Here is a 15379-nt window from a genome sequence, read left to right as displayed (position 1 = left end):
AAGCTTTCAGAGAGTAACATCTACCACCTGATCTCACTTATATGTGAACACTGGACTTACATAAGCAGGAAGCAGAATGGTTACCAAGGCCTGGGAAGGGGAATGCGGGGGGCTGAGAGGAGTAGGGTTAGGAAGATATTGATCAAAGGATACAAAATTTCAGTTAGAAGTAATAGGCTAGGCTCAGCAGCCCTAGCACAGTGGTTACCCAGCCAGCCACATACACCAAGGGTAGTGGGTTCAAACCTGGCCCAGGCCAGCTAAACAAGTGCAACAAAAAAATAGCTGGGTATTGTGGCAGGTGCCTGTAGTTCCAGCTACTTGGGATGATGAGGCAGGAGAATCGCTTGGGCCCAGAGTTTGAGGTTGTTATGAACTGTGATGCCACCGCACTCTACCCAGAGTGACAATGTGAGCCTCTGTCTCAAAAAAAAAAAAAAAAAAAAATGGTGGCTCACACCTGTAATCCTAGCTCTCTGGGAGGCCAAGGTGGGAGGATTTCTTGAGCTCAGGAGTTTGAGACCAGCCTGAGCAAAACCAAGACCCAGTCTCTATTAAAAAGAGAAAAACTAGGGCGGCGCCTGTGGCTCAGCGGGTAGGACGCCGGTCCCATATGCCGGAGGTGGCGGGTTCAAACCCAGCCCCGGCCAAAAAAAAAAAAAAAAGAATAAAAAGAGAAAAACTAGCCAGGCATGTAGTAGGTGCCTGAAGTTCCAACTACTCGGGAGGCTGAGGCAAGGGAATTGCTTGAGCCCAAGAGTTTGAAGTTGCTGTGAGCTGTGATGCCACAGCAGTCTATCTAGGGCACAGAGACTTGGTCTCAAAAAAACAAACAAAAAAGGTAATAAATTCAAGAGATCTATTGTATAACATAATGACTATAGTTAATCACAATACATTATATTCTTGAAAACTGCTGAACAGTTTTAAGTGTTCTCATCACAAAAGATGTGTGAGGTGATACATATGTTACTTAGTTTAATTTAGTTATTCTACAAGGTATATGTATTTCAAAGCATCACATTGCATATGAGAAAGATATACAATTTTTGTCAATTAAAATGATTTTTAAGGCCAGGCATGGTGGCTCATGCCTGTAATCCTAGCACTTGGGAGGCTGAGGTGGATGGATTGCCTGAGCTCACAGGTTTGAGACCAGCCTGAGCCAGAGCAAGACCCTGTCTCTAATAAATAGCCAGGTATTGTGGCAGGCGCCTGTAGTCCCAGCTACTTGGGAGGCTCAGGCAAGAGGATCACTTGAACCCAAGAGTTTGAGGTTGCTGTGAGCTAAGATGCCAAGGCACTCTACCAAGGGTGACCAAGTGAGACTGTCTCTAAAAAAATAAGTAACAATAAATTTTAAAACCAAGTTAAAATTTTAAATACTTGTTTTGACTGAAGAAAATTTCAAAGCAGTCATATAGAATGAATAAAGGTAATTCATTATGGCCTACCCCCAAAAATGACATCTAAACTATGAAGCAACTATATAGTTTGTAAACTACAGCTCATAGGCCAAATCTGGACTGTTAACACTTATATAGCCCATAAGCAGAGAATAATTTTTACTTTTTTTTTTTTTGTTGAGACTGAGTCACCCATGTAGAGTGCAATGGCATCATTGTAGCTCACTACAACCTCAAACTCTTGGGCTTAAGTGATCCTGCCTCAGTCTCCGAAGTAGCAAGGACTACAGGTGCACACCACCGTGCCCTGCTACTTTCCATTTATTCAGAAAAGATGGGTCTTGCTCTTGCTCAGGCTGGTCTTGAACTCCTGACCTCAAGTGATCCTCTCATTTCAGCCTCCCAGAATGGTAGGACTACAGGCAGGAGCTTCCATGCTTAGTCTACATTTTTTGAAATGGTTGGGAAAAGTTACAAGATACAGGAATATTGTATGTGTTTATTTATAAAGTTTTATTAAAACACATCCATGTGGCTTGGCGCCTGTGGCTCAAGTGGCTAAGGTGCCAGCCACATACACCTGAGTTGGCGGTTCAAATCCAGCCCGGGCCACCAAACAACAATGACAGCTGCAACCAAAAAATAGATGGGCATTGTGGCGGGCGCCTGTAGTCCCAGCTACTTGGGAGGCGGAGGCAGAAAAATCACTTGAGCCCAGGAGGTGGAGGTTGCTGTGAGCTGCGATGCCACAGCACTCTACCCAGGGTGACAGCTTGAGACTCTAAATTTAAAGTCTCAAAAACAAAAAAAACAAAGAAAAAACACAGCCATGCTCACTTGTTTACATATTGTCTATGTCTGGTTTCACACTATACCAATGACAGGACTAAGCAGCTGGGAGAGAAACTACATAGCTTGTAAAGCCTAAAATATTTCCTATCTGGCCCTTTTAGAAAAACTTTGCTAATCACTAACCTGAAGGATAACAGAGAGTTATTCAGGTGGGGAGCTGTCTAAATCCTATAGAACCTTTATTATAGTTTAAAACTAGAATTTTTCGAATGAGTAAAGTTTATTTACAATTTATGTTTATGGTTCAATACCTCCCCAGAAGCTCTTTGTTCAAATGATAATAGTTTTACCATTGTGGTTATCAGTCTAACCTAGGTTGTAACACACACTAAGGATAAATTTTTTTCTAAAAAAAATTTTTTTTTCCAGACAAAGTTTTACTCTGTCACCCTACATAGAGTGCCATAGTTCAAAACTCACAGCAACCTCAAACTCTTGGGCTCAAGTGATCATGTTGCCTCAGTCTCCCAAGTAGTTGGGACTACAGGCAGCTACCACAATACCCAGCTAGTTTTTCTATTTTTAGTAAAAATGGGGTTTCACTCTTGCTCAGGCTAGTCTTGAACTTCCTGAGCTCAGACGATCCACCTACTTTGGCCTCCCAGAGTTCTATGATTACAGGCATCAGCCTCTAGCCACAAAATTGATATGTTACTTATTTTAACTATGAATTCCTTACAGGTTTCAACTACTCATAATTTCAGGAGCAAATCAAAACTTATAATAATGGATTTAAGAGTCATTAAATGAGTTATATGTTTAGTGCCCTAAAAACCAGATTAAAAGGGTTTAGTTACTATCCACATCATGGCTCTCCTCCATCAGCAGAAGCTCATATATCAAGGGTAGAGGGTGGCATAATACAAGGGGAAGAGCATGGCCTGATAAATTAGATGTGTAAGGTCACTTTAACTGTCTGGGGTTTGAGTTTCTCAACCGTAAGCAAAGGAAGACTGAATTAGATGATACCTAAGGTTCATTTCAGCCCTAAATTCTATACATAACAAAAGGTACTAAAAAGAGCACAAAACCATAAAATCTAAAAACCAAAACATTAACTCATATCAAGAGCTATAATGCTGGCCACGCACAGTGGTCCGCACCTGTCATCCTAACACTGTGGGAGGCTGAGGCAGGTAGATTACTTGAGCTCAGGTGTTCAAGACCAGCCTGAACAGAAATGAAACCTCTCTCTACTGAAAACAGAAAAACTAGTTGAGTATCCTGTTGGGTGCCTGTAGTCTCTGTTACTTGGGAGGCTGAGGCAAGATGATCACTTGAGCCCAATAGACTGAGGTTGCTGTGAGCTATGATGAGACCACAGCACTCCGCCAAGGGCAGCAGAGTGAGACTCTGTCTCAAAAAAAAAAAAAAGAGTTATAATGTGAATTTTAACAATTAGAGTTGAATGAATATACAAATCCAATGATAAATGAAAAAAATAATTACTAAAACAGTCTCAAAAGGTTCACTAGTTCTTTGCACAATACCTGATCACTGGATAAATTCCATACTCCATTGATTTTATCATATACATGTTCTTGTGGTAATAATCTTAGTTGCTTGTTTTGAATTAGTGCACTTCTCAATTTAAAATCACGATACATTTTAGAAGTTTCATATGCTCTATAAAAAAAGAACAAAAGACCAACCCAAACTGAAAATGTTGTTTGTTTAGCTTATATTTACTTACCTATTAAAACAGACAATTATTAGTATTTACGTATATCACTTGAATAATTATTATGGTAAAAATTTGTATTTTTCTTTTTTTTAATTAAAAAATTTTCTCACAGAGATGGGGTCTTACTACATTGCCCAAGTTATACTTGAACTGCTGGGCTCAAGTGATTTTCCTACCTTAGATTCCCAAATAGCTGGGACTGTGGCCATACTACTGCACTTGGCTGTATTTTTCTTTCTTTTTTTTTGAGACAGAGCTTCAAGCTGTTGCCTTGGGTAGAGTGCTGTGGCATCACAGCTCACAGCAACCTCCAGCTCCTGGGCTTAAGCTATTTTCTTGCCTCAGCTTCCCAAGTAGCTGGGACTACAGGTGCCCGCCATAATGCCCGGCTAGTTTTTGGTTGTAGTTGTCATTATTGTTTGGCAGGCCCAGGCTGGATTCGAGCCTGCCAGCTCTGGTGCATGTGGGTGGCGCCTTAGCTGCTTGAGCTACAGGCGCCGAGCCCTGTATTTTTTTTTTTTTAGTGAGTCTTGGTGATTACAGATTTCTGTAGACTTTGTTATTTTATTGCAGTACCCACACATTTATCTTAGTAACCTACTGACACTATGTGGAGGAGGAAATGCAGAGTAACTGGTACAGGTCTGGGGTTTATTTGGGGGTAATGGCAATATTCTGGAATTGAATAGTGGCAACAGTTGCAAAGTCTTGTGAATATACTAAAACTACCAAACTGTAGTTTTATTTCTTTATTTAAAAAAAAATTTTTTTTGGAGACAGAGTCTCACTATGTTGCCCTTGGTAGAGTGCCGTGGCGTCACAGATCACAGCAACCTCAAACTCTTGGGCTTAAGCGATTCTCCTGCCTCAACCTCCCAAGTAGCTGGGACTATAGGCGCCACCACAATGCCCGGCTATTTTCTGTTTTCAGTTGTCATTGTTTAGGTGGCCCGGGCCAGGTTTGAACCTGCTAGCCTCGGTGTATGTGACTGGTGCTGTAACCACTGTGCTATGGGGCTGAGCCCAAACTATATTTTTAAATGGCAAATTTTATGTTATGTGAATCATATCTCATTAAAAAATTAAACCATTATATAGATCAAATCATAAATAAAATTAAAGATCAAATAAAAAGCTAAGAACCTAAAAGGAAACATTCGCAATATATAACACATATGGATATAATTAAGAAATTTACAGCCAAGTATGGTAGCTCACACCTGTAATCCTAGCACTCTGAGAGGTCAAGGCAGGCGGATTGCTTTAGCTCAGAAGTTTAAGACCAGCCTGAGCAAGAGCAAGATCCCATCTCTACAAAATCAGACAAATTACCCAGGTGTCACAGTACATGCCTCTCATCTCAGCTACTTCAGAGGCTGAGGCAGGAAGCTTGCTTGAGCCCAGGAGTTTGTAGCTGCAGTGAGCTATCATGACAGTACTGTACACAGGGTGACACAGCAAGACTCTTTCTCAAAATAAATAAACAAATAAAAATAAAAGCAAATACAACAGAACTCCCCCCAAGGCTCGGCACTGGTAGCTCAGTGGCTAAGGCACCGGCCACATATCCTGGGGCTGGTGGGTTCGAATCAGAGCAGGGCCTGATGAACAACAATGACAACTATAACAAAAAATAGCCAGGCTTTGTGGCAGGTGCCTGTAGTCCCAGCTACTTGGGTGGCTGAAGCAACAGAATCGCTTAAGCCCAAGAGATTGAGGTTGCTGTTAGCTGTGACACCACGGAACTCTACTGGTGGCAATAAAGTGAGATTCTGTTTCAGGGAAAAAAAAAAGAACTGCCTCCAAATCTATGAAATACATGAAAAATTTCAACTTCACTAGTAATAAAAGAAATACAAATTAGACAAATATATCTTGTCATTTTAGCAAAGCTTTTTATAAAAAGCAGAGATATTGAAAAGAGAAGAATTAAAAAAAAAAGAAAAGAAAAGAGAAGAATTTAGCAAACACCAATACACCCCCCCCAAAAAACAAAATAAAATGACTTTTCAGGGAAAATACCCAAACATGCTCTCTACTGCTAAAAAAACGATCTTTAAAATTAATTAATTGAGTTATCCAACTAAATTATCTACATTGAATGAATTCTTCATTTCACTTTACCTACTTTGGTAGCTAATTTAATCCAATCTTCAGTAGAAATTTTTATGAATCTTTAGTAGTTTTATGTGTTTTATAAATAACCTTTAAAGTGCTTTTTAAAGAATAATGAAATGTATTCTTCTAAATATCTTCAGGATATTTGTAACAGAGCTTGGATAAAGATAGTACTTCTAAACTTTTCTTCTAAACTTTTATGTCACAAAATAATCTAAAAATATTCAGTGATCCATAAAATGTTACTGTACCTGTGTACTGCGATCACAGAAGTAAAAAGTCTAGGACTTCCAGGAACCAGATTTGTAAATATAAATTCAAAACGAGTGCTATTACATTTTGTTAGAATATAAAGAGCTTCAGTTTGGCCTCGTAATTTCTGTAAGGACAAATTTATTTAAAAGTTCAGATTTTAAGAGCAATTCTGCATTTATAGTGAACACAAACATTAACCTCAAATATCTAATGTTTCTTTACTACATATGTATTTCAATAAGATTTTTTAGACTTACAGAGTTAGCAGTCCTTGTTGTAATATTCAATATGCAGTTGTAACCGATAGCTAAAATCCAAAAGCAAGAATTTAAAGAATTGAGAAAAAATGCTTTTCTAAAAAAATCATATATACAGAACTTTTTAAAAAAGCACCTGGAGATATATAGAACTTTTTTTTATATACATAACTTTTAACAATTTAAAAAATTAAACATACATAGAACTTTTAAAAGTTTTATGAAATAACTACAAACTTAAGTTAAAGAATTTAAAAAAACCTAGACAGTTGATTCTGCCTCTAAACAAATAAAAATATAACATGGAAAAAGGAAGTTTGCTTCCTTATAACGTATATGGCATTATTTACTGAACATTTTATTACTACTGTATCGAAATTAAAAGTCTAGTTGGATAATCTAAAGGAAATTTATAAATTAAGGGAAACAAAATTTATCACAATGAAAAACTGTACTTTATTAGAGCTTAGATTTTCCTTCTTTGGGATAACTTGAAACAAGTTATAGCACATTGCCAAAGATAAGCAAAATCAAGGTCAACCCCCTAGTCTCACATATGTCCAAGACACAAAATGAACAGACCAAAAAACGATTTCTTTTGTATTATAATGCGTCCGTGGTTAGTCTAAAGTTTTTTATCAACTTAATATTTCCATATATTTCATGGTATAGCTTTTTGGTATGGAAAGCTACAATGCAGAGAGGAAAGGGGAGGTGTGGGCCTACAGTGTGTGACATACTTGGGGACAGGACACTATTATTAGAGGGACTTTACCAAGCAAATGCAAATAATGCAACCTGGCTCTTTGTACCCTCAATGATTCAACAAAAACAACAACAACGACGACAACAGAAAGCTACAATGTTAAGTTCACCTTGACAAAGGATTTTTTCTTTAGAGTTATCTAACAAAGATACTTACAAAGATTGACTCTGGGTAATGCCAAAGAGTGCCAGATAATTCTTAAATTTGTTACTAAGAGTCTACCTAAAAGCAAACAAATAAAAAAATAGGTTAGCTTAAGTAAGGACTTATATTCTCAGAAATGAATGAGGTGGATATGGAACTTCTAGCCCAGTGTTAGCAGCAACATGCACAGATATATTTTACATATTTATTAACTAAAAATATGTATTGTGCATAGCTACCCTATGTAAGGTATATATGATTTAGAATCCTAGAGAAACAAAATCCGATAGTTTTAGAATTGATACAGGTATTCTCTGACAAAATCTTGCTTTGACTCAAACTGAGGAAGGAATTGTACACACTAATTTTTTGTCAGCTTTTCTGGGATTGCCTGAGGTCATACGTGTACCGAGGGCCATAAAGTGAGACTCTGTCTCTAAAAAAAAAAAAAAAAAAAAAAAAGAATATGGGGTAATTACAAAGCCATTCACTGAAATCATGCTTTTTTTTTTTTTTTTTTGTAGAGACAGAGTCTCACTGTACTGCCCTCAGGTAGAGTGCCATGGCGTCACACAGCTCACAGCAACCTCTAACCTCTAACTCTTGGGCTTACGCGATTCTCTCGCCTCAGCCTCCTGAACAGCTGGGACTACAGGCACCCGCCACAACACCCGGCTATTTTTTTTTTGTTGCAGTTTGGCCGGGGCTGGGTTTGAACCCGCCACCCTTGGCATATGGGGCCAGTGCCCTACTCACTGAGCCACAGGCGCCGCCCACGCTTTTTTTTTTTTTTTTTTTTTTTTTGAGACAAGGTCTTACTCTGTTGCCCAGCCTGGTGTGTAGTGACGTCATCATACCTCACTGTAGCCTTAAATTCCTGGGCTCAACTGATCTTCCTGCCTTAGCCTCCAAGTAGCTAAGATTGCAGGCATGCACCACCACACCACCTAATTTTTAAGGATTTTGGTAGAGACTGAGTCCCACTATGTTGTTCAGGCTGGAAACTCCTGGCCTCAAGCCATTCTCTTGTACTATTGGCCTCCCAAAGTACTGGGATTACAGGTATGAAATACTGTGCCCAGCTGAAATCATACTTTTCCAAGTACTTTGACACACATAATAACTTCTGCCATGTGAGTGCTCTCTTAGCAGTTTTCTTCTTTTTTTTTTTTGGAGACAGAGTCTTATTATGTCACCCTCGGTAGAGTGCTGTGGCGTTACAGCTCACAACCTCAAACTCTTGGCTTTAAGCGATTCTCTTGCCTCAGCCTCTCAAGTAGCTGGGACTACAGACGTCTGCCACAATGCCCAGCTATTTTTTGTTGCAGTTGTCAATTGTTCTTTAGCTGGCCTGGGCTAGGTTCGAATCCACTCGCGTCGGTGTATGTGGCTGGTGCTATAACCACTGTGCTACGGGTGTCGAGCTAGCAGTTTTCATTTTAAAAAGCCATTACTTATACATTCAATTTTGCTGTGAGCTAACTTTTTAGCTCATGTGAAGGTATGGCCAAGCTGAAGTCTATTTTTTTTTTTTTTTTTTTTGTAGAGACAGAGTCTCACTGTACCGCCCTCGGGTAGAGTGCCGTTGTGTCACACGGCTCACAGCAACCTCTAACTCTCAGGCTTGCGCGATTCTCTTGCCTCAGCCTCCCCAGCAGCTGGGACTACAGGCAAGGTGAAGTCTATTTTAAGCTTGGAGGCTTTGTACTTTTCTTTCTCTCTCTTTTATTTCTTTCTCTGTCTCCCTTTCTTTTTGAGGTCTTACTACATTGCACAGGCTGGTCTCAAATTCCTAGGCTCAAGTGATACACCGGCCTTAGCCTCCTAAGCAGCTGGGATTATAAGCGTGTGCCACTGCTCCCAGCATTGTATTTTTCTTTCTTAGCCCCGGACTGATGTTCTTACACTGAAATATCAAGTTAGATACTTCACTGCTCAAAGTATGTTGTGTACTAGTAGCTCTAAGGAAGAAAAAAAGTAAAATAAATCTGCACATGATAAACTAGGTAAATTACAGATATACAATGAAATTAGCATATTAGTATAGATTTGAGGTATCCTGAAATATTAAACTCGCTTAACTTTAATCCATTATTTCTCTAACAAATTATAATCACAGAATTCTTTTGATGAATAATCTATAGCCAAGTCACACTCTTTCCTCTCTGAAAACCTGTCAAATGTCTAAAATCGGAAATTAGCCCTACATGAATATTGGAATGGGGTAGAATAGAAAAAGAGGCTCTAAAAAAAAAAGGGAAGGCATTCTCCAGGGAGATTATGAAAAATTACAGCATACGTCTATTTCACAGTAAGTAACCCAGCATGCTGGAGTGTAAGGTTCACACAAGATCACAGAAGACTAGTATTACACCTATTAGTCATGGATCCAACAGAAAAAAGATGGCACATTCAAATTACAATAACTGAGGTTATTTGCAAAAGGCCTTATTTTAAAAGTATGGATGGTGTTGGGAACTATAGGTGAGTAGGCCGACCTGCTACCACCTCATGCCCAAAAGGACAAGAGGGAGCAGTGAACAAAATCTGGAAGGAACAAGGGCCCCATTCACTTGACTGCTTTGAGGGGGGAGACAGCCAGACTCTTACTGGGAAAGAACTCATAAATACCAGACCTTGTGCTCCTGCCTCCCTCTGATCTTCTGTCATGGGCTGTTAAAACTGGAGCTAAAGTGCACAGGAACCCTTTGATGTATTCTACAGAAGTCATCTGCCCAGAGCAAAGGGAAAAGGGTGGAGAAGGGTACTAGATGAGGAGGGACAAATGGAAGACAGCAGCATGAACAAGAAAAGTTGTTTGTGGACAAGCTATAAGTTCAAATGCTAGAGAAATAAATCCAGACTTAGATCAATTAGAAATGGAAGCAGCAGAGTTGGGGTCGGGGTTCAGCGTTAGAATTGGAGAAGACTGAAAATTTTTGAGGATTGTGACCTCAGCAGTTTAGAAAGCAATGTAGACAGTTTAGTTCATCACTTAGCTATGTGACCTTGGAAAAGTTAACCAACCTCTCTGTTCCTCAGTTTCCTCATTTGAAAAAAATACATAATAATTATCTATATTTATTTTATTTATTTTATTTATTTTTTTGAGACAGAGCCTCAAGCTGTCACCCTGGGTGGAGTGCTGTTGCATCACAGCTCACAGCAACCTCCAACTCCTGGGCTTAATCGATTCTCTTGCCTCAGCCTCCCAAGTAGCTGGGATATAGGTGCCCACCACAACACTCGGTTGTAGTTGTCATTGTTGCTTGGCAAGCCCAGGCTGGATTCAAACCCGCCAGCTCTGTTGTATGTGGCCGGCGCCTTAGCCACTTGAGCTACAGGCGCCGAGCCTATTATTTATTTTTTATTAGTAGTAAATAATAATTTATTTAAAAAATAACTTAATCCTTTACAAACTCTCTTGTATGACTTATTTTTTAATTATAGACATGTTCATTGGCTTATATGTATTTTCCTTATGCTATTTTACTGAGCCATTTTTCTCTACAGATGGGATATGAGCTCACGACATTGCTTCTTTTTTTTTTCCGAGACAGAGCCTCAAGCTGTTGCCCTGGGTAGAGTGCCGTGGCATCACAGCTCACAGCAACCTCTAACTCTTGGGCTCAAGTGATTCTCCTGCCTCTGCCTCCCAAGTAGCTGGGACTAAGGAGGCCGCCACAACGCCTGGCTATTTTTGTTGTTGTTGTTGCAGCCGTCATTGTTGTTTGGCAGGCCCGGGCTAGATCCGAACCCACCAGCTCAGGTGCATGTGGCTGGCGGCTTAGGTGCTTGAGCCACAGGCGCCAAGCTTGCTTCTTTTTTTTTCTATCAGAGGGTCCCAGGAGAAGTTATGGAGTGGGGACAGTTTACCTTATAAAACCACCAACCAACTCTGTTTACCTTTTGTTTTGCTCTTGGTGTGTCTCCTACGAGTCTCTTAGATTCTTATGTTGTCTCTTTGCAGCTGAAGCCCCATCCTGAGGCTCTAAACCCAGGGTTTCAGGCATGGACTTTTCTCTCTGATCTCCCAAATACCAAAATATGGTTGTCCCAGTTTCTACTAATCTCTCAAACACTGAAACATGGCTGTCCCTGTTTCATTCTTACACAGCTTCAGTATGCAAACCTAATCTGATAATTTTAAGTCAGGGTACTTACAGTTGGAAGAGGAATTAAATGTGCTAATCTTCTGGGGGTATTTATAGTTTTAACACAGGGGCTCCTGAACTTGGCAATGTCTTAAACTGGTCATTTTCCAATTGCGGAAAAGACGGGGAGGAGGATGGCTAGAAAGCAGGATTCCCCTTCCCTTTTCTTCCTCCTATCACCCAGAAACCTTGTACAACCCTGTAAAATTTCATTTGACCAAAGGTTTCTGAGGTATATGTACACAGGCAGTTATTTTTATTATTAGTAGGATTTCTGACATTATGATGAAGATTTTTGGCTAGGGAGGTTTTTTGCAGGCCTATTCCAAAGTACTAGCAGAGAATGTTTGCACTAGATCAGGCGTCCTCAAACTTTTTAAACAGGGGGTCAATTCACTGTCTCTAGACCGCTGGAGGGCCGGACTATAGTTTAAAAAAAAAACTATGAACAAATTAATATGCACACTGCACATACCTTATTTTGAAGTCAAAAAACAAAACGGGAACAAATACAATCACACTGCCTCATGTGGCCCGCGAGCCGCAGTTTGAGGACCCCTGTACTAGATCTTTGTAATCCACTCTCACCTGGCCACATCAACACCAGGAAGCATTTCAGAAATGTGATGTAAGTATTCCTTTAAGGATGAGCCCTTGCTATTAACAAGATTTGCCTGTAGCTGGTGGTGACAAGTTTGCCTCAGAGAAAAAAGGCTTACAACAGGATCTGCTACTTGCATACCACCCCAGAGCAGAGCAGGAAAAAAGGCCTTGAGAGCAAATGGCCACTTAAAAGACCACAGTGAGCATGTCCTACCAATACAGGTTGTTATTCCTTCTCTAGGATTTACTGATCCCCCTTATCTACATGAGTTCCGCTCCCTTTCCCCACTTATTCCTCTTTGAATAAGAGGTCTGTGTCACTCTCCCCTAAACTTCCTCTCCTCTATCAACAGCTTTTTGGATATAATAAGCTGCCACTACTCATCTCCCACATAATCATCCTTCCAAGACCTGCTGATGGCTGTTCATTGGCTTCACAGACAACTGCTGTCTGTAGCCTAGACTTTAAGTTCCAGCCTTGGGGAATTTGGTTGGGGAGGGACTCTTGAGTCTAGCCGTGTTGGTCTTCAGGGACAAGAGAACACTCACAGGACTTCTATCACTTGACCTACAAATAGCCTTCATAATACAGCACTAAGTTTCCTCCCCATGTGTCTATCTCCAGGTGTCAGTCTTAGGCAATTGTGTATTACTACTCTTGGCATTCTTAACAGGAAGTGTGGTTCGAGGTACCACAGCTGTGACCTACTTAAATTCCACTACCTCATGGCCTTTTTGGGTGAGAGATTCAAGGATCAGAACTATCCCAGGCCTCTTGCAAACAGGACTCCTAGAGTGAATTTTTCCCCCAGAAATTGGGGTCTCACTATGTTGCTCAAGCTGGTTCAAACTTGTGACTGCAAGTAATCCTCCTGCCTTGGCCTTCCAAAGTGCTGGGATTATAAGCATGAGCCACCATGCCCATCCAACTCCTGAAATTTTAACAGACACACTGGATAAAGATGATGTTAGAATAAGGACTTATTGAAGGACCAAAGCTGAAAGAGGGCCTGTGTTCCCTGGCTACAGGCTCAATATCTACCTTTTCTTCTGTTTAAGTCTGAGAAAGTCTTATGTGGCATTCACTTTCCCATTGTCACAATTATATTTACATATGATACTGTTTCATATATTCTCCAGCTAATATGATTCAACATTTGTAAATCAAACCAAAATATGTAGTGCATTAAAAAATATAGTCACCTCTATCTCCATTATTTCCTTTGGTGTCTTCAATCGAATCTAAACAATCAATAAGGACTTCTCCAGGTCTTGTTTTCATTTGCCTAAAAAAAAAGTTTTAATTTTAAGCTATAGCAGCCATCAGTATAAATTATACTGTACCAAATGCTTACACATTTAAAAATAAGGTTTTCACAAACCTCAAGAATCTAGAGATCAGTGGGGCCTGGAGTAACCACAGCCACTTGCAGTAAGCCAGGCTACAAGGAGGAGTAGGATTGGGGGAAATAAAGGGGAAAGAGATGAGAGACCATGATTAAAGACCAGGAATAAGAAATGAAAAGGGCATGTGAGAAGACTAGGGAAGAAGGTCCATATTGAGGAAATGAGAGAAATCCTTCTGGATAACTAAGGAGGAGCCAAATTATAGAGAACCTTGAATGCCCATCTGATAGGTATAGTCCTTATCCTATGGATAGTGGAGAACCCCAGAGGAAAGGACATCAGCCAATGATGGCAGGGAAGGTTAAAGAAGAGTTACTTAAAAAGTATCTTCAGCACCTGGCAAATAAATAGATACATGAGACAAAGGAAGTAAAGAATGAAGAATGGCTTGATTGATAGAATACATTCTATAGTGTTGAAAAAAAACCAGGGCGGCGCGCCTGTGGCTCAGTGAGCAGGGTTCCGGCCCCCTATATCCAGGTGGAGGGTTCAAACCCGGCCCCAGCCAAACTGCAACAACAACAAAAAAAACTAGCAATATAATATCTAATAAAGCCTTCTAATACATTCTCCACCGAGCCAACTCAATTACCTATTGAAAATACAGATGTGACCATATCATTTCCCTGCTTAAAAGCCTTCCATGCCATCCCTCTACCTAGAAGGTGAAGTCAAATCCTCAGCTGAAAAATTCACAATCTGGCTAATTCATCTTTCTATTTGTATCTTCAACCTCTCCCTGCCAGATTGCCTTCTAGCCAGTGAAGTTTTATCTCCCTCATTCTGCTTGTAATGTGTTTTTAATTCTTTCTTTTCTTTTTTTTTTTGTTTAACGGGCTCAGGCCGGGTTCTAACCTGCCAGCCCTGGTGCATGGGGCCAGAACTCTAACTATTGAGCTACAGGTGCCCAGTCCTTTTCTTTTTTCCTGGGATACTCTCCTCCTGTCTACCCTGACAAAGTCATATCCATCCTTCAGGGGCCAACTAAAATATTATTTCTTTGAGGTGTTCCCCAAGCAGAATAAACTGTTCTGTTTCTATGGTTTCCAACTTTGTGTTTTTTTGGAATGGTACTTACCTCATGTAGTATCATTGTCTATTGTATCTCTCCTGCACCAGGAGGTACAAATATCACTTCCTCTTACAGTAGAACCTCTGTAAGCTGACCACTCAAGAGACTGTAACAAACTGGTCAACATACGGAGGTGGTCAACATACGAAACCAGGCCTACCGTACTGATACGTACATGTGGTACATGTCTGGTCTATGAAAATCAGGTACAGTACAGAATCTACTATATTGTTTCTCTAGCTATCAGCACAGAAACTAGCACATAGTAAATAGTTGATAAATATTTAATGAACTAGAAATGGTCATGAAATGGACTTTTGTTTGGATTAATAAATCTCCAAGAATGATTTAAAAAAGGCTAGAATGTATGTAATAACTATGGTTTGTAATTTTACAAACTCCTTTCCCTAACTTCTTAAAAGATTTAATATCGGCTCAGTGCCTGTGGCTCAAGCGGCTAAGGTGCCAGCCACATACACCTGAGCTGGTGGGTTGGAATCCAGCCCGGGCCGGCCAAACAACAATAATGACGGCTGCAACCAAAAAAAAAATAGCTGGGCATTGTGGCGGGCACCTGTAGTCCCAGCTACTTGGGAGGCAGAGGCAGGAGACTCGCTTGAGCCCAGGAGTTGGCGGTAGTTGTGAGCTGTGATGCCACAGC

The 15379-nt window shown here is 40.2% G+C and overlaps 1 protein-coding gene across 6 annotated transcripts in view; it reads right to left on the bottom strand.

The window, feature by feature from the left end:
- The window catches only part of BBS5 (Bardet-Biedl syndrome 5), a 51045-nt gene that overhangs the window by 14501 nt on the left and 21165 nt on the right, over positions 1-15379 (bottom strand). For 5 of the 6 annotated variants that reach the window (XM_053596274.1, XM_053596272.1, XM_053596270.1 and 2 more), the window contains 5 exons: positions 13443-13525; positions 7495-7560; positions 6573-6622; positions 6312-6439; positions 3749-3884 (listed from right to left, as the gene is read on the bottom strand). In XM_053596274.1, the coding sequence (XP_053452249.1) occupies positions 3749-3884; positions 6312-6439; positions 6573-6622; positions 7495-7560; positions 13443-13521 (459 nt within the window). In that variant the 5' untranslated portion in view covers positions 13522-13525. Of the gene's footprint in view, positions 1-3748; positions 3885-6311; positions 6440-6572; positions 6623-7494; positions 7561-10118; positions 10250-13442; positions 13526-15379 lie in introns of all 6 variants that reach the window. The other variant, XM_053596275.1, reaches the window with a different exon arrangement.

Source organism: Nycticebus coucang, chromosome 7 (genome assembly GCF_027406575.1).
Source record: "Nycticebus coucang isolate mNycCou1 chromosome 7, mNycCou1.pri, whole genome shotgun sequence".
Classification (NCBI taxonomy): Eukaryota; Metazoa; Chordata; class Mammalia; order Primates; family Lorisidae; genus Nycticebus; species Nycticebus coucang.
Note: the sequence above shows the minus strand (reverse complement) of the source record. Positions and strands in the feature narration are given on the sequence as shown.